This window comes from Protopterus annectens, chromosome 14.part0 (assembly GCF_019279795.1).
Source record: "Protopterus annectens isolate FY-2018-M chromosome 14.part0, PAN1.0, whole genome shotgun sequence".
Taxonomy (NCBI): domain Eukaryota; kingdom Metazoa; phylum Chordata; order Ceratodontiformes; family Protopteridae; genus Protopterus; species Protopterus annectens.
This window is the reverse complement of record NC_056748.1, coordinates 59,994,408-60,017,897: the sequence shown is the minus strand read 5'-3', so window position 1 is coordinate 60,017,897 and position 23,490 is coordinate 59,994,408. Positions and strand designations below refer to the sequence as shown.

General features: G+C 41.3%; 1 protein-coding gene across 1 annotated transcript in view; it reads right to left on the bottom strand.

The window, feature by feature from the left end:
• ZCCHC24 (zinc finger CCHC-type containing 24) overlaps positions 1 to 23,490 on the bottom strand; it is a 1,058,990-nt gene that overhangs the window by 797,156 nt on the left and 238,344 nt on the right. Inside the window, exon 2 of the mRNA XM_044055768.1 lies at positions 22,294 to 22,494. Coding sequence (XP_043911703.1) covers positions 22,294 to 22,494 — 201 coding nt within the window. The remainder of the gene's footprint in view (positions 1 to 22,293; positions 22,495 to 23,490) is intronic.

The following is a 23,490-nucleotide window of genomic DNA, read 5'->3' as shown; positions in this document are numbered from 1 at the left end:
GCAAAAAAGCAAAAGCAAAATAAAATAGTACATGGAACAGTATCTGTGTTAAAGGGGCAGGACGTTTCTGAATAGAAATAAGGATTATTTTTTTTTTGGGGGGGGGGTGTAGAACACAAAAAGGAGAACTCACTAAAAGTTGTAAACATTTTCAGGGGAGCAAATGTCAGGCAAAAAGATGTGGCGGAAACTGCACAAAGACAGGGAAAGTGAAAATGTGGCAGTCGAAATTGTATCATATGTAAGACCTGTTCTGTGCCCAGTGAAAATGGTGATGTTGCTCCAATTGTTTAATGAATTAGAAGAAACAATACTACTGCTTTCACTCTGCTCAGACTGGCAAAAAGTACCCCCTTCCACATAAAATAAAGCCGACACAATGTTACCACGAGAGTCAGAAAGCTTGCCTAGAGTCAAGGTGTCAGTAAGGACAGTTCATTACAGAAACTCTTTGCTTTGTCTATGACACAAGAGAATCTCAGGTCCAGGTCAGTAGAACAATGAGTTATGTCCAATTAAGTCCATTTTATGAGACAAGTTTATTCTAATTGAATACATTTCAATCTATTTAGGGTAGCACAGCTTTTCAATTAGAATGCAAAGAAACAATGGAGGAATTAAAGGGGGGGGGGTCTATGAATGAAGGCCATCTGGAAGATGAGGATACTAGATGGCTTAAGAAAGACAACACAAGTGGTGACTATAGGTAGATGTAAACCTGTAAACTAGGAGACATAGTCGAGTCTCCAAATGATGAGGACATCCTACAGAAGGGCCTCACTGAGACATATGCCCGTTGTCAGAGGCATGGCCTCAAGCTCAGTGCCAAAAAATGCATAGTCATCCCCTTTGGTAAAAACTCTGTACCCATGAACTACCACATAAACGACAGTCTACTTAACACCAAATGTGTGATAAGAGACCTTGGGACCTAGGTGGACTGTAGTCTCTCCTTTGATCACATTGCCACAGTAGTCAGGAAATCCTATGTGGCACACCTCATCACAAAAGGGTTCTCATCCAGGAAAAAAAGAGGTCATTGTTCCCCTCTACTCGGCACTCAGACTCATTATAGAGTACAACTCCCCTTTTGTAATGTGCCTCACAAGACATCTGCAGCAGCTGGATAGGCCACAGAAGTACCCCACAAAGAGGATTACTGGCCTCAAACAGATGCCCTACACTGACCGTCTCAAAAAAACTCCAGCTTTACTTTGTAGCATATCGCCTACTCCGAGGAGATCTCCGCCTAACATATAAAGCTATGTTAAACCCAGAGCTGTTGGATATGCTCATCTTCTTTCAGCTGTTCCCATTGGGGGTCACCACAGTGGATCATCTGTTTCCATTTCTTCCTGTCCTCTGCATCTTGCTCTGTCACACCAACCACCTGCATGTCATCTCTCACCACATCCATAAACCTTATCTTAGTGCTTACTGTTTTCCTGTTACCTGGTAGCTTCATCCTTAGCATATTTTTCCCAATATACTCAGCATCCCTCCTCAGCACATGTCCAAACCAACATAATCTTGCCTCTCTGGCTTGGTCTCCAAACCTTCCAACATGGGCTGACCCTCTAATATACTTATTCCTAATCCTGTCCACTCTCATCAAACCCAGTGCAAATCTTAACATCTTTAACTCTGCCACATCCAGCTCAAACTCCTGCTTTTTGTCACTGCCACTGTCTCCAACCCATATAACATAGCTGGTCTCACTATCCTCTTGTAGACCTTCCCTTTCACTCTTAGTGGTACTCTTACTGGTAGCTGTTGGATATGCTACACCTAAAGAAATCCCAATCCCTCTGAGCTACACACTCTAGGGACCTAAACCTCGTCACTGCAATCAACAGGACATGCTGGAGGGATAGATTCCTGTCCCAGAGACTTCCTATACTCTGGAACAAGCTACCCATCTATGTCAAGCAAAGTTCCTCATTAGCACTCTTCAAGAAAAATCTTGAGTGGATGGGAAATAGGAAATACACCCTGGGGATCACTTCTGTGGCTCTGCTCAACAGGGGCATAGGAAATTAACTTTCTTGGGTGGTGTAAGCCAAGGAACCCTGTTGGCTAGGCTTACTTAGGCCCTTGGGCCGATAACCTAGTACCTACCTATGAACCTATGTATTTCTGTTGAGGGCATACAATTACAAAGTATTTCTGGGTTGAAAGAAGTTCACACACAGCTTAGCATGAAATGAAATATCAAGCCTTACTTCTGAGGCTGCATTGAGCCTTGCTGTAAACACTCACATAAATAAGTAAACTCCATGGGCTTATGCAAGTCCATACAGATGACTTGGAAATAAAGCAGCACAGGAGAGATGAAACAAAAGCTGTGACAGCTGGGGGCTATGGTACCTGTGTTGATGGTTGGGTTGAAGCTGTTTAGTAACTAAAACTAGAGCCCCTCTTGATTCAATCGGTCAGCTAATCTGTTTTGTTGTACTTTAATAAGCTAGTGGGAAAATGATCACAACTGCTTTGCAGAGAGAGAGTACTGGTTAACCTCCACAATGATGAAAACAATCTTCTGAAATGGAATCAAATAGTACTTCTCCCACTTTATGCAGACCCAAAAATAATGCAGTAATGCAACAGCCCAATCCTGGAGCAATTCCAAAGAATGCAATAAAGGGACCACCAGTATACAGCAATCAGAAGGGGGAACTCACACAGTCCTTCTGCAAAACTTCTGACATCTAGTAATTTACCAACCAATCTAGATGCAAACAAAAGATCAAGTGACAGCATTTTATATTGAAAATGGTGACATACACAGAAATGAAAGAATTTCTGTTGCAGATGCCATCCAGTGATGAGCCAAAAGGCCATCACGACATCTAGTAATATTACACAGGTACCGTGCTGCAGTACAGGTACCACCACACAGAGTGTCACTATCCAGAATCAACACTCCCAATACGCACGTTGAAGTTACTCAGGCCTAAGATGGGATCTGTTCCATTTGGAAGCAAAAAAGACAAGAATAGAACAGCTCCCTGTTGAAATGCTGGCACACAAAATGCCAAATGTCAAAAAGCTGAAAAAAAAAATCTGGAGAAGACCGAATCTGAAATATCGCTCTTCTATCGCTCTTCTCCTTAAAATGTCTTTTTCCAAGAGGGGGCAAGCACTCCCTGCATGCCCCTCACCCTACACACACACACACACACACACACACAGACACACACACAAAAAATCTGAGATCGCCATACCTTGGAGAAAAGGGAATGTATTCGCCATACCTTGGAGAAAAGGGAATGTATTCCAAGACATGGCATGTTGGAATTGATATATACAAGTCTTTTCTTTCGTTCATTCGCTCTCCATGTTTCAGGATTTGCTCTAGCAGGTCCCGACATTTGAATAGTAACCAAGTGGAACCACTGGTCTCATTTTAAAGAAGGGATACCCTGAGCAACTCCTCTACAAAAGTCATACCTTAGCCTGTCACAATAGCTGTGTAGTGACAGCTTGATTTCTGAATGGAGCCCTTTGTGGGGGAGTGCCTAACAGATGCAAGACCTGGCTTCCATGACTATCATGAGAGCTCTCTGGTCTCTTACGGTGACTTCTCCAAGCTTGGGAAGACTCAAGAGAACCCACCTTCCCATGAACAAGACTGGACAGTTGCCAGGAATGAGACTGTTTGAATAGTAAGGTCATTCTCCTAGGAAATTTGTTAGCATGTCTGGAAAAACAAAACCACCTAATGTATGAGGACCTATATAAGCCTATGATGGAGACATCCTTATCCTTTAGAGTTGGCCTGGGTCATCAGCTATACTGACCTCCTGCTTCTTTTATACAGATCTTCAATGTATCCTGAGACTGCTGAATAAAGACAACCTGCTGTCAGTGCAGGATACCCCAGATGACCAACCTGTGCTCTGATTTAAAGGAGAAGAACCTCACCAATGCAGTCCCCTGCAAGCGTATGTTTGAGTCTCCCTGCTTTTGCAATGGCATCATCACAGTCCAAAGTTATAATAAGCCATCAGGTAGCAGTGGATAGGGTTTTAACTAGGCCCTCCATGATCCCAGAGTCATGGAAGGCTACAAGCTTTTCACAGCCCAAAATGTTAGGGAGGAGAGAAGTCTACATGAGGCATACTTGATGCTCAAAAGATCCAACCTCATTATGAAAAAAGAAAATATCACATTACTCAGTCTGTCCCACTGCTTTAGAACTGCTGTCTGATGGAAAGTGGCAAAATACCGTGGTCTCTCTGTGCCACGCTGGACTGAAAGGATCTTGTAGAAGTGGCTTCCAATCAGAATCTCATTCTGCTCAGCCAGAGGCATGTTGACAGTATATGTCTTCTTTAGAGCTGATGAAGCACTGTCTAAATACCCTCAAGTACTACACATGACATCCTTAAAAACAGGTTCCCCAAGAAGGATGGCACAAGATCTTGCTACCATTTCTGGGGGGAGAAAATAGGGGACCAGGCAATCTGTAATGGACTTCATGAGATTTTTGTTTTCTCTAAAGCAGAGGACAAAAGCGGGGAGTGGGGGCCTAAGGAAGAACCTGGTTCTCCATATCAGTCTCAGAGATATGAGCGTTCTGATCCTCTGAAACCTTCTCTCAAGACATAAAGAAGGCTGAAAAAACACTTTCTGATTCAGCTCTAGCTTGTACAGGCATATGCACAGGCTCCCTGGTCAACCTCAGTAAGAAGCTGAGATCCCTCATAAAATCCTCCAAAGCTAGTTACGAAAACAAAATCGTCACTGATTCTAAAGACAACCACAAAGCATTCTATAGCTATGTCAAGAATCTCAATGGCAACAATCAGATCTGCTCTGTGTTACAGCACAATGACACTAAATATACAGAACCAACTGATATTGCCAACATCCTGGCAGATAGGTTCAGTGCTAACTTTACCCCTCTCTCACCCCCGAAAGGACCCATCTCTATACCGGAAGAATGCAAAGTTCCTGTAATCACGGCTGCATAGGTAAAAAACACACTCTTCAAAGCCAAGAACACAGCATCCATGGGACCTGACAACATCCCAGGCTGCGTTCTACACAAACTACAGAACGAACTGGCACCCCACCTAAGTACCATGTTCAATCACAGTCTCACCTCAGGCTTTGTGCTCAGTGAATGGCACACAGCAATGGTTATCCCACTCCACAAAGGGGGAGCCGCCACGGACCCCGGGAACTACAGCCCCATTAGCCTGACGAGCCTGGTCTGCAAGGCTATGGAACTGATCATTATGGAACTTTAAACAACGACAATGGTAATCTCCAAACTCTGGACCCTACCCAGGTCGGGTTTGTAAAAGGCAGATCATGTCTCCTAAACCTGACAGACTTCTTTGAAACAGTCACCAAAGCCGTAGATGAGGGTAAGGTGGTTCACACAGCCTATCTAGATCTCGCCAAGGCTTTCGACACCATCCCCCACTCTAGAATTATAGATAAACTCACTAAACTAGGTATAAATCCCTATGTCACAAGATGGGTTGCCAACTGGCTCGCTGACAGAACCCACACTGTGAAAGTAGCAGACTCTAAATCCAACTTCAGACCAGTGACAAGTGGAGTACCACAGGGTTCAGTCCTGGGTCCTCTCCTGTTTGGTATCTACTTCGCTTGAAGTACAGGCTAACACAAAAGGTCTTTGGCTAGCAAAGTTTGCGGATGACTGCAAACTAGAAGCCATAATCAAAACTCCTAACCATGTGGACATCCTACAAAAGGGCCACAGTGAGACAGATGCCTGGTGTCAAAGCCATGACCTCAAGCTGACTGCCAAAAAGTGCATGGTCATCCCTTTTGGTAAAAACTCTGTACCCAACTCTGTACCCATGAACTATCACATAGGCGGTAGTCTACTTAACACCAAAAGTGTGATAAGAGACCTTGGGACACAGGTGGACAGTAGTCTCTCCTTTCATAATCACATCGCCACAGTAGTCAGGAAATCCTTCTACGTAGCACACCTCATTACAAAAGGTTTCTCATCCAAGAAAAAAGAGGTCATTGTTCCCTTCTACTCATCACTCATGAGACCCATTATAGAGTACAACACCCCTTTTAGTATGTACCTCACAAAACATCAACAACTGGAAAGGCTGCAGAAATAACTCACAAAGAGGATTACTGGCCTTAAACAGATGCCCTATGCAGACAGTCTCAAAAAAACTCCAGCTTTACTCGTCGCATATCGCCTACTCAGAGACGATCTCTGCCTAACATACAAAGCTATGTCAAACCCAGAACTGTTGGACATGCTCCACTTAAAAGAAATCCCAATTCCTCTGAGCTACACGCTCTAGGGACCTAAACTTTGTCACCACAATAAACAGAACAAGCTAGAGGGATAGATTCCTGTCCCAGAGACTTCACATACTCTGGAACAAATTACCTATCTATATCAAACAAAGGTCCTCATTAGCACTCCAAGAAAAATCTTGACGATTGGATGGAAGATAGCCCTTAGGCACTGATTTGCCATGTTATGAATAGCAGAAATGAATGCAGTGGCCTATCCACTTTGAAATAGTCTGCTTTGAGATGGCCTTTCCTTGAGATCCTGCAGCATATGCCACTAGTAATTGCTCAGTCTTTCTGAAAGCTTTAGTTCTGTCCAAGTAGAAGCGCAGCTGTCTGTGTATGTCCAAAGAATGCAAAAGTCTCTCACCCTTATTCTGTGGATTTGGGTAAAAAGTAGGCAAATTAATAGTTTGGTTAAGGGCCACACTGGACACTACCTTAGGCATAAATGCCGGGTTTGTCCTCAGAGAAACCCTATCAGGATGGAAAATGATAAAAGGTTCCACAGCCATGAGTGCCTGTAGCTCGGAGACCCGTTTTGCAGAGGTTATTGCTAGGAACAGAGCTGTTTTCCATGATAAAAATTTTATATCAGCTGAAGAGGCTGGCTCAAAAGGAGGCGGAGTGAGTTTTTCCAAGACGTAATTGAGGTCTCATGCAGGAATTGGTGATCTCCTTGGAGGCCTTAAGTTTTTGGCTCCTCTGAGGTACTGCCTTAATAAAGGATGAGAAAAAAAATAGGTGTCTCTGTATTGTAATGAGCTGAAATGGCACAGGCACGAATCTTAATTGATGAAAAGGATAGACCAGGATAGACCTTTGTCCAGCATCTCAGTTAAATATTGCAAAATCTGAGGAATATTTGGTACAGTCATGTAAATATCTTCTGCCTGGTTCCAAGCATAGAATCTCTTCCATTTTACAGCATAAGATTTTCTGGTACTAGGCCTCCTGGCCTCCAAAATAACAACATCCATCACTGCTCTAGAGAGAGGTCTGTTTTGAATGACTACAGTATCCGTCATGCTGCCAGATTTAAGGTCTTGAGTTGGCTATGCAGGATCTGATTGTTGTGTTGGGACAGTAAGTGAGGAAGCTGAGGTAATGTCCAGGCTGGGTATTGAGACAAGTTCCTTAGGATTGGGTATCAGTGCTAGCGGGGCCAGTCTGGGGCAATCAGTATCATTTTTGGCTTCTCTTGTCTGACTTTTAGGAGTACCTTGGGGAGGAGAGGCAGAGGAGGAAAGGCATATACTGTAAAGTTTTTCCAGCTGAAAGATAGAGCATCCACTTTCCATGCTTGCTTGTGATAAGTCCTTCTGCAGAATCTCTTCAGTTGGCAGTTGTGAGGGGAGGCAAATAGATCTATGTCCAGGCATCCACAATTCCTTGTTATCATGCTGAAGACTTGCAGATCCAATTTCCACTCGTGGGGATCCATGAGGTTTCTGCTTAGTTCATCTGCCAGAGTATTTATCTTTCCTGGCAGGAATTGTGCCTGCAGATGTACTTGGTAAGTCAATGTTGTGTCCCACAAAGTCATGGCTAGTCTGCATAGGGGGTAGGAATGAGTGCCTCCCTGCTTGTTTATGTACCACATGACTGTAGTATTGTCAGTCTTTATCAGTAGTTGTCCCGGATGAAGTAGATCTTTGAAGGCTGTCAGGGCATTCTTAACAGCTAGCATCTCTTTTTGGTTGATATGTAGATGCATTTGGCTTGCAGACCATGTGCCCTGAATACATCTTCCTGCCATGTGGGCCCCCCAGGATTAATCGATGCATCTGTTGTTAATATCTGCCTGGCTGTGGGTAAAGCGAATGGCTATCCCTTGTTGTGGTGACAGGCCTTTGCCCACCATCAAAACTCCTGTTGCAGGCAGGGAATGAGGGTAATTATTGTTTCCAGGCTGTGGCAATGTTGAGTCCAAACACTTTTTAAATACCATTGAAGTTTCCTCATATGCAGTCTTGCATATGGAATTAGCAGAATGCAGGATGCCATGAAGCCCAAAGCCTGCAGAATTTTTCTTGCAGATAACTGGGTCTTTGTTGCCAACATTTTTAAATAAGTAGTCAGTTGCCTTTGTTTGTCTGGCGTGAGATAAGCCATCTGGGCAGTTGTATTTAAGCTTGCACCCAGGAATATTATCTCGAGAGGGTACTAGTTTTGATTTCTTTTAGTTTACTGTGTACCCTAGGCATGTTAGTAATCTTTTTACAAACGCCAGATGCTGTAGTAAAATGTCCTTGTTCTCTGCTTGAATAAGGCAGTCGTCCAAGTAAGGATATATTTGTATTCCTCTTTGTCTGCAAAATGCAATTACTGCAGCCAGGCATTTTGTGAAGACCCTGGGCGCAGTAGATAAGCCAAAGGGCAGTGCAGAGAATTGGTAGTGCATTGAGCCAGCTATGAATCTGAGGTACCTTCTGCAGGATTGTCTGACTGGGACATGCAGGTATGCCTCTTTTAGGTCAAAAGTCACAAGCCAAGCCTTCTTGCCCAGCATGGGCAGAAGCTGCTGCAGAGTCAACATTTTGAATCTTGGAATATCCAGGTATGTGTTTAGAATAAATAGGTCCAGTATTGGTCTCCAGGCTTTGTCCTTTCTGGGCACCAAGAACAGTCTTGAGTAAAATCCTTGTCTCTGCTCTTGCTGTGGTACTTGCTGAATGGCCCTCATGTCCATGAGGGATGACACTTGCTTTTGTGCCCCTGCCCATTGATTTTTTGGCAGGTCTAGCAAACCGTTTGCCCTTGGCAGGGTGTGAAAGTGAAACCTGTAACCTTGTGGCACTATATCCAAGACCCATTTGTCCTGGGTTATTACGTGCCAATTTTGAGAAAAAAGTGCTAGTTTTCCCCCTAAAGGTGCTGCCAGAAGGCAAGTGCTTGGCGCAGGCAGGGGGAAGTCATTGGGACTGTTTCCTGTATGGCTGTGATTTGTCTTCTCCGCTTTTGGAGGTAGAAGCGCCCCACTGTTTAGACCTGTATGAGCCTTGGGGCTGGGATCTGCCTGTAGGGCATCTGTATCTGCCTCTTTGTGGCCTGTCTGACACTGGAAAGGACCAATTCTTTGTAGGCCAGTGCCTGCTAAATCTTGGAGGCTGTACCTGTAAGAAATCCTTGACAGTTTGCATAGAGATTTAGCTTTGTCCTCCATTTTCTTCAACACCTCTTCTGCTTTAACACCAAACAAGGTATCATGCTGTAATGGAGCATCTAATAATTTTACTTTAACATGATCAGGCAGATTCTGTTCCTTTACCAAGCATGCCTCCGAATGACAGAACCCGTAACAGCGGCCCTGCGGGAGGCCTCCAGAGAATCAAAACCACATTGCAAAGTATGCTTTCCCACCTGTTCAGCTGCATGTAATAAATCCTGCATTTCTTTGTTTTCTTCACATTCAGAATTTATCAACATTTTCTGTTTAAGCAGTGACATAATATATTGCTGATATTTAAGCATATGAAACTGACAATTTAAAGCCCTTATAGCCAAGGTAGCAAAAGTGTAAATCTTTTTTCTGCATCTGTCCAGTGCCCTAGAATCCCTGTCAGAGGGGGAGGGTTTTTTGCAGTGGAAGCCTTGACCCCTTTTGGACCTTGAGAGATGGGTCACCAGCAGGGTTCTTAAAAAGAAATTTATGTGATTCAGGAACCCTGTAGTATCTTGTCTGGCTTAACAGGAGCTGGAGGTAAAGAGTCAGGAGTCAGACTGGACTCTGAAAATACATCTACAATGTCTAGCACAGGTGGAATAGCAAGGGGCCTGTGCTGAGGTAGTAAAAGGAAGTCTCTGAGCCTTTTCTTAGATTCTGAATAATCTTGGCTCTCCCAGTGGAAATGCTCCCGCATGGCATGCAGAGTTTCCCCAAAAGAGTAATCCTCGGGAGGAGAGGCTGAAGGGATAGATTCTTCAGCATCAGAATCCTCATAGGAAGGAAGAGAGTATTCCTGATCAGAAGAGGACTCAGAAGAAATGGAAACCTGATCTGAAGAGTCATATTCTGTCTCTTGCCTAGGCCTCTTATCAGGAGGGGGATGGGAACCCCTGATCAAATTAATTAGGTCTTCGGACATTTTGAGCATCTGTTTTTTAGGCATGGAGGCCTGTCCAAGGGGCTGTTGTACTTGTTTCTTTGTCTTTAGAGGTGCTTTAGTCTTTGCCTTTGAAGCTGAAGTCATTTTAACATACAACTGTGTAGGCCTGAAAACACCCTCAGAAGCCGATGCCTGCTCAGCGGCTCCGGACCCATCTGAGGGAATATTTTCTGAAGTTCCAATACCTTGAGTTTCCAGCGACCTAGTCGGCTCCACGTGGCAGTCAGAAGCAGCCTGCAGCTCTAAAGTAGCGGGCGTCAGGGGCTGCGAAAGTGCCTCACTGAGAACCGATGAACCAGCGACTGGCTTAAAAGAAGCCTCGTCGTCAGTTTTGGACCTCGGATGCCTGTCCTTTTCTTTGCGTTTCTTTTGAATTGCGGTAGTCGGATGGCTATCCGACGACATCTTGTAATTAAATCTTCTGCCAAAATAGTGGAATGCAAAATCGTACCAACGCTTAATAGTGCGTTGGTTAAATCTAGCACAAAAGGGTTGGGAGGGTGGCCTAATGGTTAAGGTGCTTGCCTTATAAACACAAGGTGCAGGGTTTGAGTCTCACAAGTGATAATTAGCTAGGCTTAAAATGGCTCGCAAGGGCAGTTAGCTTAGTACTAATCTATGAACCTATGAACCTAAAACTGACAATTAGCAACGTCGTGATCAGGGCCTAGGCAAGGAATACAGTAAGAATGGAAGTCCTTATGAGACATTTGCTTCCCACAAGAAATAAAATTAACTTTTTCTGACATCGGTCTGGAGCAAGAAAAAAGTTTCCCCAACGGGGTACTTAGCTTTTAATGAAGACTTCGGATCTGAAATTCGAACACGAAAATCTCAGGAGTAGGCCGACAGGCACTTGCGAACTGCTTTTGCTTTGGGTACCGTGCGGCAAGAAAGACTGAAGAAAATGGCGTTGGTTGCATCTTTTATACCCCTGGCGCACTGACGTCAGGGAGGAAGCGACAGCAACCAACGCCGGACCTAGACTTTGGAATTCAAGCCGACTGCGGGTAGCCTGCCAGCAGGATAACCCAATTGTAATGACTGCAACAGTGAAACATGATGAACATCTAATGGTACTTCCACCATGACACAGAAGCTTCTGTAAGTGTCCCTCTTAAGTGTCCCTAATTGTCCAAAATAGATAACAAATTTGAATGTCAAACCTTTGTTAGCCAAGAATAAGAAAATGGCAAGTGGAGTCCTCATGTTCATCTTAAAGACAGGCTTAACATCAGGAGGGAGTGACCACAACCCGCTCTCCATTTCTTTCACCAACATTGGCTTGGAGCTTTGAGAGAAGCCATCCTGCTGAATCTTGCAATGGGCATTCTGTCACCATTGTCTGAGAAGTGAAGTACACCAAGGGATTCCATCTCCTACTTCTCCACTTCACAGGATTGAAATAGGACATTTATGGCAGCGGTTCATTCGCTTCTCTCTTAGTAAAGATAATGCCAAATACAGCTCTTTGTTTATAATTTAGCAGCCAAGCACACACTTAGCTGGGTTAACTTTTCTCTGCTATCAAAAGCAAAAACTCTTCCACAACAAACATCAAAACTGATGATATGAACTATGCAAGCAACAGAAAACAACAGATTGGATTCTTGGGCTAAGCTTGCTCTCCTAGTATAATGTGATATCACTACTTTGTGATGATGGGAGGTGCCCACACCTCCTACACAGGAACTTTGGAGAAACTAGAAAAAATAAGAACAAAGAAAGGCTATCTGAATTGTAGACCAACTATGGAGGGTCCCCAATATTGTGCTATTATTTTGCCTTTAATTCAAACAACAACAAGGGAATGCTTTAATCTGTAAATTATTTTGATAAGCAATTAAAGTGTTATTTAGCAAAACACTGTAAATTAACATATACAAAACAAAAACAATCAGTTGAGTAAGCTGATCCCTAATGAACCTTTTCAGACATGACCTGGCTAATATAGGTTCATAGGCTGGTACTGAGCTATCTGCCCGAAGGCATATATTAGCCCAGCCACGTTGTGCGGTATTCACCGCCCCTTTAGTAGTTCTCTAGACCCTTGCACTAGCAGCTAGTACCCTTGGCCCCTATCTAGTAGTGCTGTTGGTGTGATCCCCGGTGTGAACTTTTGTTACCCATCCACTCATCAAGGTTCCTCTTGAAGAGTGATAGTGAGGGGCTCTGTCTCATGTAGATCGGGACCCTGTTCCATAGTAAGGGAAGTCTCTGCGAAGGGAATCTATCCCTCCAGCATGTTCTATTCATTGTTGTGTTGAGGTTTATATCCCTAGAGTGTGTAGCTCGAGTAGATTTGGTTTTGCTAAGATGGAGCATGTTCAACAATTCTGGGTTGGACATGGCTCTGTACGTTAGACAGAGATCGCCTCTGAGAAAGCAGTATGCAACAGTCTTGGCTTTTTCAATCGTGCTGCATAGGGCAACTGTTTGAGGCCAGTAATCCTCTTGGTTAGGTACCTCTGTGGTCTCTGCAGCTGCTGGAGATGTCTAGCCAGGTACATTCCAATTGGTGCATTGTACTCAATAATGGGTCTGATGAGGGAAGAGTAGAGGGGCACCATTACATCCTTAGATCTTGATATGTGTCTCAGTTATATCAGCTGTTTATCAGCCAACTACTTTTCTGCAAGATCATTAATCACTGTCCTGCAAGGCTACTGAAATATACTCAATAGCTGTCTAAGCTTAGACAGCTATTAAGCTTAGACAGCTACTGAAATATACTCAATAGCTGTCTAAGCTTAATTTGTCTGTAACCCATAGCATATGCCACTTAAAATACCAGACTCTGTAAAGCCACGCTTGGTCAGAACTGCAGAAAAAAATATATTAACTGTCAGCGTCACTAACAACTGCCAAAGCATTTGCGTAGATCTTTCATATGTTATTAGCACTGTAGGCCGCTCCTCTACACAGCGTTCCCAGCCCAAGGACACACTATTAGGGGCTCTTCTATGTCAGCACCTGGGATGAAGACTAACAAAGTCCAATAAAACTCAAATTGTCTTTAATTTAAAGTTGCAATCTAGCATATCAACTTCATGCTGAGTTATGAAGTGACAGGAAAAAGAATTCTATACAGTTAAACACAGTTTTAGTGCACTTAAACTGGCAATGGACTTTAAGAGACTAGATCTCTGAAAGTTAGATGCCTTTGGCCCAAAAAAATAAATAAATAAATTATATATATATATATATATATATATATATATATATATATATATATATATATACACACACACACACGTGTGTGTGTGTGTGTGTGTGTGTGTGTGTGTGTGTGTGTGTGTGTGTGTGTGTGTGTGTGTGTATTATGAGGTTTTGGATGGAAATCATAATGGAATGGATGGGGTAAACACAGCAAAATAAGTACAGATGTCCCTTCAGAAGTTTGTTGCATCCTTTAAACAACTCGGTAAACATACATTCATTTGTACGCAATCCTAAAATGCAGCACTAATCAGATTTAAGTTATGTGAAATAAGTACTTTGTAAACTTCTCCCAGAAACACAAGTCATTTTCCTAAGGTTATAATATGCCTAGAAATGTAACCTGGCAGGAAAAAAATGGTTACATGATTCTCTCTGGCATCTGACTGCTTGGCTGATCTTTGTTTTAGCTTTCCTGCTGTGACCCAGCTCTACAGAGTAGCTTCAAAAGTGCCTTTTTGCTTTTCTGCAAGTGCTGTTCCTTTTAGTTGGCCAGTTTCCTCCAAGTTTACATTTCTGGAACTTTTTCATCCAGCTGTTTAAAGAATCTCTACACCCCCACCCATATTTTGCTGAGCTCTCAGCTGAACTCAGGCCAGCTGATGTTGGGGGGGGTTTGCAACATCTGGAAATGATTACCAACCCCCACAATCACCACCTCCAACACTGAATTAGAATGAACGCAACATCTGAAAATAAACTTTCACGGTGAAGATAAATGACCTTTTAAGAGAAATGACTGAAAACGTGATTGTCCCACTGCAGTGTGGGATGTGCATGTACACTGCTGGGCAAACCTTAAAAGGAGCTCGCTATCTAGGTAGAACAAAGAGAGACGCTTTGAAGTCGGTCTTCATTTTTAAAAAAGAAATACAAAGGCTCAGGAAAGGGAGGGAAGAAAAAAATTACAAAGCTCAGAATCCGATGGCCTAACAGTAAAAGCAATCTCGTCTTTCTTTGTTTCCAACCAATGCTATTAATGGAGAGCCATTGAAAAGGGTGGGGGGATAAGCAGGTCATAATAAAAGCAAAGCAGTGTCTTCCCTATTACCACTGTCAGATACACATAGCACATCTTTTGAATTTTCCTAGGTACATTACGTACGCCACTAGACCAGGACAAACATGGAATGGACAACACAGCTGACAATGACAATAAACAGATCCCTGATAAAGACCATGAGACACTTGTATCAGAGTGTATTCAGCATATCAGTATTTTACATTTGAGTGCATCACACCGTACATAGATCTCCAAGAGTGAAATGTCCTTTACTGAAAATGCTGATGACCTATGAACAGCTTTTGCCTGCCACTCATACACTGCATACCATTGAAAAAAACAGCTTTTCTATATCTTGCATGGGCAGTACTGCGTAACCATGCCAAAACAGAAACACAGTGCATTTCCTGACTGGGCACACACAGTCAGTGAGCTCAGCTTGAGTTACGGCCTGAATACACACAGGCACGTACTCCTAGCTTGGGCAACCCTGGATTTGGAGGTGAACACAGGTCACTACTAATTGAGCCTGGCAAATACTCAGCAGAACAACAAGGAAACTCCCTTTTCTCTGCAAATAATTCAACATGGTACATACATCTTTGTATTTCCTCCTTTTACAATTTCACTCTCCAAGCTCAGGGTATTTAATGAAACAGAAAATGGCCACTTAGTAGTTCAATGAAACCTCTCTGCCAGAGCCAATATACTATGAAAACCATCATATACACTTTGCAACAGAGTATATTCAGCATATCAGTATTTTATCCAGGAACCTTTACTGCTGAACTAAACTTAAGCACCCCCTGAAGTCGCAGCACCTCATGTCAAGTTAGAACGTTTGCACCTGTACTTTGGTGACTGAAGACGTTTTTCATCAAGGACATTTTGTGAACAGTCTCACTGCCAGTTTTACATCATTTAGCTGCCATGATTCCTGACTGGGCGTCTTTTTTACTTGTTTTATCTGTTAAGTAACTGCACCTGCTTGAGGATCCTAGTCAACCATAGCTATAACCATAAGGGAAAAGACAAAGGCAAAGTTCACATGCATAGACAATTTGGACAGCTCAACCTACACAGCATGCCCATCAGACAGTCAAGATGCCAAGGGAAACCCACATGGATATGGAAAGAGCAATGTAAATTCCACACACAAAATGGAGGTAAGGCTTGAACCTCAGACTTTGGAGATGGGAGGTAGCAACACATAGCCAGTGTACAAACATGCTGCACACTAATACTCTTGTGCACTAACCAGCCTGGCTTTCACCTCGGCATATTACTCTTTCTGAAAAAAAATAAGCAAAAACTCTATTCCCTTATTCTACTGCCTGTACAGCTACTGTCTGCAGAATATGAGATAGGACAATAACATCCCATACCCTGCTCTTCTTTCAAGCTATTTTTTAAAAAAACTGAAACAAAACATAGCCATACACAGTGGTTTAGGGAGGAAATGTTTTTTTGCACTTCAACTCATAACTCGAGTATGCACACTCAAAGCAAGTCAGACAAATGGCTGTGCTGGGAGACCCTGCGAGAGCACAGCTGCTTAAATGGTCTCCCCAATGCAGCACTGGCTACCAGTCTCCCAAGTACCAGTGACTTATGGGGACAGACTGACACCTCTTTTGCAGTGCCAACTGTGCCCCAGAACTACTTGCATCTGTGGCGATTGCCCCTTTTCCCTTTCTCCCCACACTGTCTCTGTTCCTTCACAACCCCCAACATGCACATGAAATTCAAGAATATGCAAGTCAAATACAAGAAAATGCTAAGGAATACACTGTAAATACTCCACAAGAGTCATTTTTTTAATTGACTCCAGTGCTTGAAAAATAACACTTATTTTAGTGAGCTCAGGGAAGAGGAGAACAGAGGCAAAAAAATGTATATTTTTGAAATACTGTAAAAGTTGAAGATATGCATTGCTGAATTAACAGTTTCAATGATTATCAACGAAACGAAGTTCAACTAGAGATCAGATCAATCATTTTCTGCCATTATCGTATGTGCTTCCAAGATGCACGGTTGTTCCCCCATTACATTCTCACTGACTTCCACATTGCCAAATGCAACAGATACAAGCCACAGCATAACCTGTACCCTGTGCAATGGAACAACTCTCAATGCCTGTCCACAGCGAACGCCTCAAGCATTATGGTGCTACATCACTCCTTCTAGGGAAAGGACAACATGTTCTTTACAGCAGTATCTCTTATAGCCAAGTCTCTGCTTAACTGACTTCCCAGGGCCTGTCCAAAGCAACAATGACCAACATGGCAGAGAAATGTGAAACCAATCACATCTTTAACTTTAAGCAACATGTTCACTCAATTCTACATATAGCTGTCTTCAACAGGCTGCTAAAATGTGTGTTATATTTTTCCATAATACATTCATGCTATTTTTCATACAAAGAAGTAGACAAAAGGCTTATAAAAGTCAAAATAAGAATATGTAACAGCATTCAAAAGATCCACTAAAAGTTTTGCCCCTGTTAGCCAGCAAGCATTTCTCTGCACAGAAACTTCTTGACAATGGGTAATGAAACAGCATTACAAACAATGTAAAACACACTTGAAAAGAATCATTACTATACGAGATTCAGTGCAAAAGAACATTTTTATTAAGTAATTCAAAACAGAATGCAACGCCTTAAAACAAGTCATAACTCCACTTTCCTATCTTTTACATTTTAGAACTGAAGGGGAAGCTACAAGCCCTCCAAAGGCTGAAAAATGCTTGCCAAGTTCCAAAAAAAGTATTCTGAAAGTTCCATTAAACATAGAATATCTTCCTTTGGTTGCAATTTCTGAGAAGAAATTCTCATGGTTCAGACTTACAGAAAGTTAAATAGCAGTCCATGCTTTTTGTGGGCTGCTGCTGTAATTCATTATAAACGAATAAACAGACAAGGCTCCTCATTTTCATAAATCAATATCTTTATGTTTCATTTTTTTTTACTTTCTGACTCCATTTCATCTCACTGTAAGTCAGATTGTTACATCACCTCAAAAAACTCTGAATCTGCCAGTACTTGAAAACTGTTAAAAGCATAAACATCAGAGGTCTTTAGCAGTATATTTAAAACTGTAAGTGCGGCACCATAAGGCAGGACAACAGTGAAGAATTTGATTCTGGTCTCCAATTACAACGCCTGAATTAGAACGGTTTAGTATGGGCCATGGATTTTGCATTTATCCAGGTATTTGTGTTTTTTTCTGTAGCCATTTATACATAGACTGTTGCATCTCTTCTATTTCTGAAATGAATTACGTCTTTTTGTTGTTATTTATGTTGGTCAATGTCTCTGGCTTAAGGCCTGGGTTTTGGCTAAAAGTACCAACACACACATCCACTTATCAAAAAATAAATAAAATTACATTTTTTCATTACTCATGTTAACGTTCTGCCACAAATTGATTGTGTAGAATAGCTTCCTGATGCATATTTGTTTTTACTGCTCCTAAACCTGCAACAAGCCAGTTACTGGTTTGTTTCAAAGCTCTGCTGTACTAAATTATTTAATTTACATCCAGTGCTGGGTCACTGACTAATTATATAATGAAATGCCCCAAAACACGCATTTCTGTGAAACTTCATACCAGATTCACAGTAAATTAACCATCTGCTGACACTGCTTCATAGTTACACATCAGACTCTAAACAACAAGCACAGAACTCATTCATTAAAAAGTCATCGTGGTGGAAGCCATCACGGACTATCTATAACTTAATCAGTACAATAATCTGTTAAATTTCTTAAACTAAATAAAAAGTACAACATAAAATATCCCTGCCTGATCTCCACTGCACAAAAAAGACAAAACATGTTGTCTACAAGAGGCAAGGCATGGCATATGATGTTGCAGCATAGGACAAATATGACCAAGATTCTCACTTGGAAATAATCAGATAAAACTCTCAGTTTGCACCCTGCAAATTCCCATTCTTAGCAAAACAAACCATTTTACAATGCTGCTGTTTATGCAAAATAACCACAACAACAACTAACTCTTCTTTCTGACATAGGAGGCATACGTCAGCAGGATTCTTAGCTTTCACTTGTCAATACTCTCTCAGCTTGCTGCATTTAATGGTCCTACTCCTTTTGTAGAGTATGAAAGGTTCCTTAACTACCATTCAGTATACCGGTAAGAGAGTTTAGATAGTTTCCTTTTTCTGTACTGATTTAAGCTCTTATCTGCTGTGAAGATAAGTATTGTATAGCCTCTATGAGCTTGTATATACTGTGATCGTGCACTACAACACTGCCACTCTAAGTCAAATGTATAGCACTGCTGTTTGAAGAACTAATGCATCCCATAATACAGGTCTGATGATTGACTTGGTTTGGCTGCACTATTGTGTGCTTGACTAAAATAAGTCAAACAAACTACTGTGGTCCTTAAATTTTTTTTGAATTTGGTCACAATCAGAAATCCAAGGTGTACATGGTTAATGCACTGGCTACAACTGGAGGGTACTAATGCTATCTGCGGTTGAAGGTGACTATGGTCTGCTAACATTTGATCACAGTTAAACAGACATTGCTCTGGCTTGGCAATGCTAGATTGTAGTTGAGGGAAACAAGATGAAATACACAACTGTGGCCACAGCTTTGGTATGTTCTAATGTTCTGAAGAGTAAGACTGTTTAGCATCTGTAATAGTCTATGAGCAGCTATTTTTGCAAAATTGTAATCATGCTCAGGGTTGATCCTACTGTGCTACAGTCTCAACATATTACACTTTTCCCCACACTATCAGTGGCCTCTTGCAAGTCACTAGCAGCCATTGGAAAATTTGCACTGTACCATGGTCGATTTAGGTACAAGGCTTATCCATAAAAAAAGTTGAATTGTACTTCATCAACCACAACCCAAATATTGAAAGTCTGAACAGAAATTTCAAATAGTAAATAATACAACAATGTTATAAACCCAAAAGGCTAGGAGTTATTGCAACTTCCATCAAACTTCCCCAAAGTGGTGGCGATGGTGGTATGGAAGCACAACCTACATTGCTTAATAAGCATTACGGTGAACAAAAATACTAATGTTAGATAGCAGCATTGCAAACATAAGGATATTTGAAGAAATCCTGTAACAGACTGCAGTACTAAGCTTCCTTGCTAAGGACTGAAGGCAATTCGGTGGGGCCACTTTAAAGGCCTTTGATTTTAATCCACTGGATATCTTTTTATGCATCGTTCAATACATTTTCTAAGCAACTGAAGGACAAGTCGTTGAAAGTTACAGCAATAAACCATCTGTATTTCTGTTGAACGAGAATGACTCTATAAGAGCATGGTGAGGCATTCTTTCTATAGAATTTCAAACACAAAACTTTCTGATACACCTTTTCTACTGTTTCTGTGGTGTTAAACCTGGCAATCCAATCCAGCTTGAAAACTGATACATTGTTACAGGTTGAAATTATGCACATTTTGCCAACAAAAATGAACAATGAACTAGCTTTGGTGCTGGGCACATGCAAGCAGATATATAAATACTGCTAAATGCAGCAAATGAATTCCTACTTTTAATGTGCAAGTCAGATTCCATATAACTTCCTTCAAATTAAGAATAGATAACATGATAAGTTTTGAAGCCAGGAAGAGTAGGGGTCTTTGGTTCTATCTCCGTACCAGACATTTGCATTCATGCTCCCATTCTGACACTGCAAGGCAGCATGAAGGGGCTTGCTGCACCACTAAAGATGCCATCCTATAGACAGGATGTTGTTCTTAGGTCCAATGTGTCTAACGTTTTTTTAATGTGGAGTTAAAAATCCCATGGCACTTCTTAATGAATAGGAAGGTTCACTCAGGGTTGTGGCCAGGTTTTTTCTGGTCGGTATAAGCATCATCTGCGGCTCACCTGAAAAAGTGAAATGGGCTCAGAGAGCTATATGGTGAAATCCCAACCAATCAGTAAATGCTTTGAATGAAAAGTGTTGCAGTATAAAATATGGCTAGGCAACATGTCTGACAAATGTAGCATCTCCAGTAGTATAACCCTGGGATTTCATCATTACTGATAAAACATTGTTAATTACATGGTGTTGAAAGTAGTGATCTGACCAGCACAGAAATATTTATTAAATATAAAACCTGATAAATGAAAGACAACAGGTGACATACTTCAAGGAGATCACAAGAAAGTGGGCAGGACACACTGCTATATGCCCACTCATCATTAAAAGTGACAACTCAGTGAAAGTTGTCCCTTTCCTCCATGGTGGTGCTATCCTAGAGTCATTTAGATTGGTGGGCAAAACCCATACCATAACATGCACTTTTTGTATTATTTACATTTGAGACAAGTATCATTCCTGGATTATATCTCATAAAATGGAACTCCATTCTTCTGTGTTTAAGAACCACATTATTATAACTCAGTTGGCAGACTCATATTATGATACAATCTTTTTCTTACTTTGAAGCAAAATTCTTAAAAGTAAACAGCCAGGCTGGCTTAACACACCACAGCTCAGAACTTTATTAATTACATTACTGAATAACTGCTACAAAATTACAGTGTGAGTAACACTAGCCTACAGAAAATAATGGTCCCCAGAACTCAGATTGATATTAAAAGTCTCGGGGGGAAAAAACTATGTAAAATAGCAGCAATCAAGCCTGTGGCAACACTGATGCCTGTGACGTTAGTCAATCTCTAGCAGTAAGTCTGGTTTCCTAAGACACTATGTTATCTAATAGGAGTAAAATGCTGGTAATGTGGACTTGTACTTCATGGTTCACAGTTTAAATCTTCTATTTTCAAGCCCATGGGCCATACTAGAACACACACATAAAAGTTGTGGAACAGACAAATGAACCAAGCCACAAAACTAATGGTCTTTTAAATATATCGAGTCTCACATTACATTTTAGTTAGTGGAAGCTTATTTCACTTTCTAGCAATGAACTACATTATAAAATGAGATCTTTAAAAACAATGCTGTTTTGGCGGCCTTGTATGTCAAATTATAATCTCTTAATGTTTTAAGAACTTTCTCAAGTCCCAGGAGTATTTGCAACTAAGTGCTGTGTAAGCCAAAGCCACACAGTCAGACCTGATAAAACGATACGCCACTGAAAACAGACCAAAACTGTAGCCTTTTCTCATATGGTAGACTATGACATACTGCAATTCTTTCAGCGAATGTTGTCCGTGTTCCTTCGGTCACAAGAATATCCCATTTAGAGTAAGAATAGAACAAAGTATTGTGCTTGGTTAACATATATTTTGGTTAATAATTCATAAGATCTAGAGGCAAAGCATCTAAAGACCTGCTAATTTCAAAGATTAGGATTTTACATAATTGGTCTTGTCTTTGAAAATGACATCACTGTTGGTCAAAATTCTCATATCTTTGTACCTATCAACAACTTTGATGGTCAGACTGACAAAAATCACAGCTTTATAAATCATAGCACCAACAAAAACATAGAACACTTTTATCCAACCTCAATTTTAATCCATTCCTTGTCAACCAATCACTGTCTGCAGATATATAAACAATTACAAATGTTGTACATAACTGATATCATAAAACTTTTTTTTTCCAACTAAAATATCCACTTGGAAACAGTGGCTCAAGTCACCCATATGTATTACAGTGACACACACATATCTATGTCCCTTACCTGAGGGCAATCTTTGATGTAGTGTCCTTTATTGAAGCAGAGGTGGCAAAGGTAGTTAGGTGGTGGTCTCTTACTTGGCTTCCTGGATTCAGAAGAGATGGAGAGTTCAGAAAAGTGTTCCGTTAGTGAGCTCAATCCATCAACGATGTTGTTGAGAGACCCATAGGGAGACCTGCTCTTGTATAAACTGCTGGTTAAAGCCTGAAAGGACAAGATAGAAAAGGTAAAGTAGTTAGGCAGGTATATGACAAAATCCAAAAATCCAAAAAACAAAGAATGGAGGGGAAGACAATAACAAACTAGTCTGAGTCGCTTCTATAGGAATTTAATGAGCACCTCAAATATCAGTCAAAAGTACAAATTCAATAAAATGCAAAGTAGTATAGGCAATAGCGGGGAAAAAAAAGCGAGCAAAAAAATTCAGAATGGATAATTACTGCTCTGGAATTCAACTGGATGAGACTGATATTACCGAGCATTCTGTTGCGATAAAAAAGGTCTAAAGATGGGATAAGCTTCTTTCCCTATACAATTCAGCATTTTACAGACTTCAGAGTAATGATGAGACTTCCAAGGCTCAGGATATCTGGATGAATGGGTGGACACCTGCCTGTGGCTAATTTCCATCCATCATGAATCACATTACTACAGTGAACCCTACAATGAAGTCCAAAGGGCTCACACACTGTCATTCTGCATCACGTCACCCACCAAAGCTACAATGTTTACAAAGAAACAGCATCACAGAGAACTAGTAAATGCAACCAATTCTACAATGTGGAAAAAAGGAAGCAAACATATTACATGACAAATGAAGTTGGATGCTGAAAATAGTGAAAAACAAAATGGCTATTATTACTTTCATACATTTATAACACTGATTTACTTGACAGTTTCAGATAATATGTCAAATCCTTCCTACACCATGCCCAGTTCATTAGATCATCTTTTAGTATTAAACCCCACGTATAAAAAATACTGCAGTACAAATCATCCAATGTACTAATACAATGTAACATCAGTTAATACAATTCATACATGGTGCAGGTATAATTCAATTTAGCAAGTACATAATGCACTATCAATCATCATGCCCAGTAATAATAAACATATCATGCTGGGTATGTGTAAAGTACTATAAGGTGGTGCCACCCTTGGCATTTATATTAAATGGTTTGACACCCTTGTATAACGCTG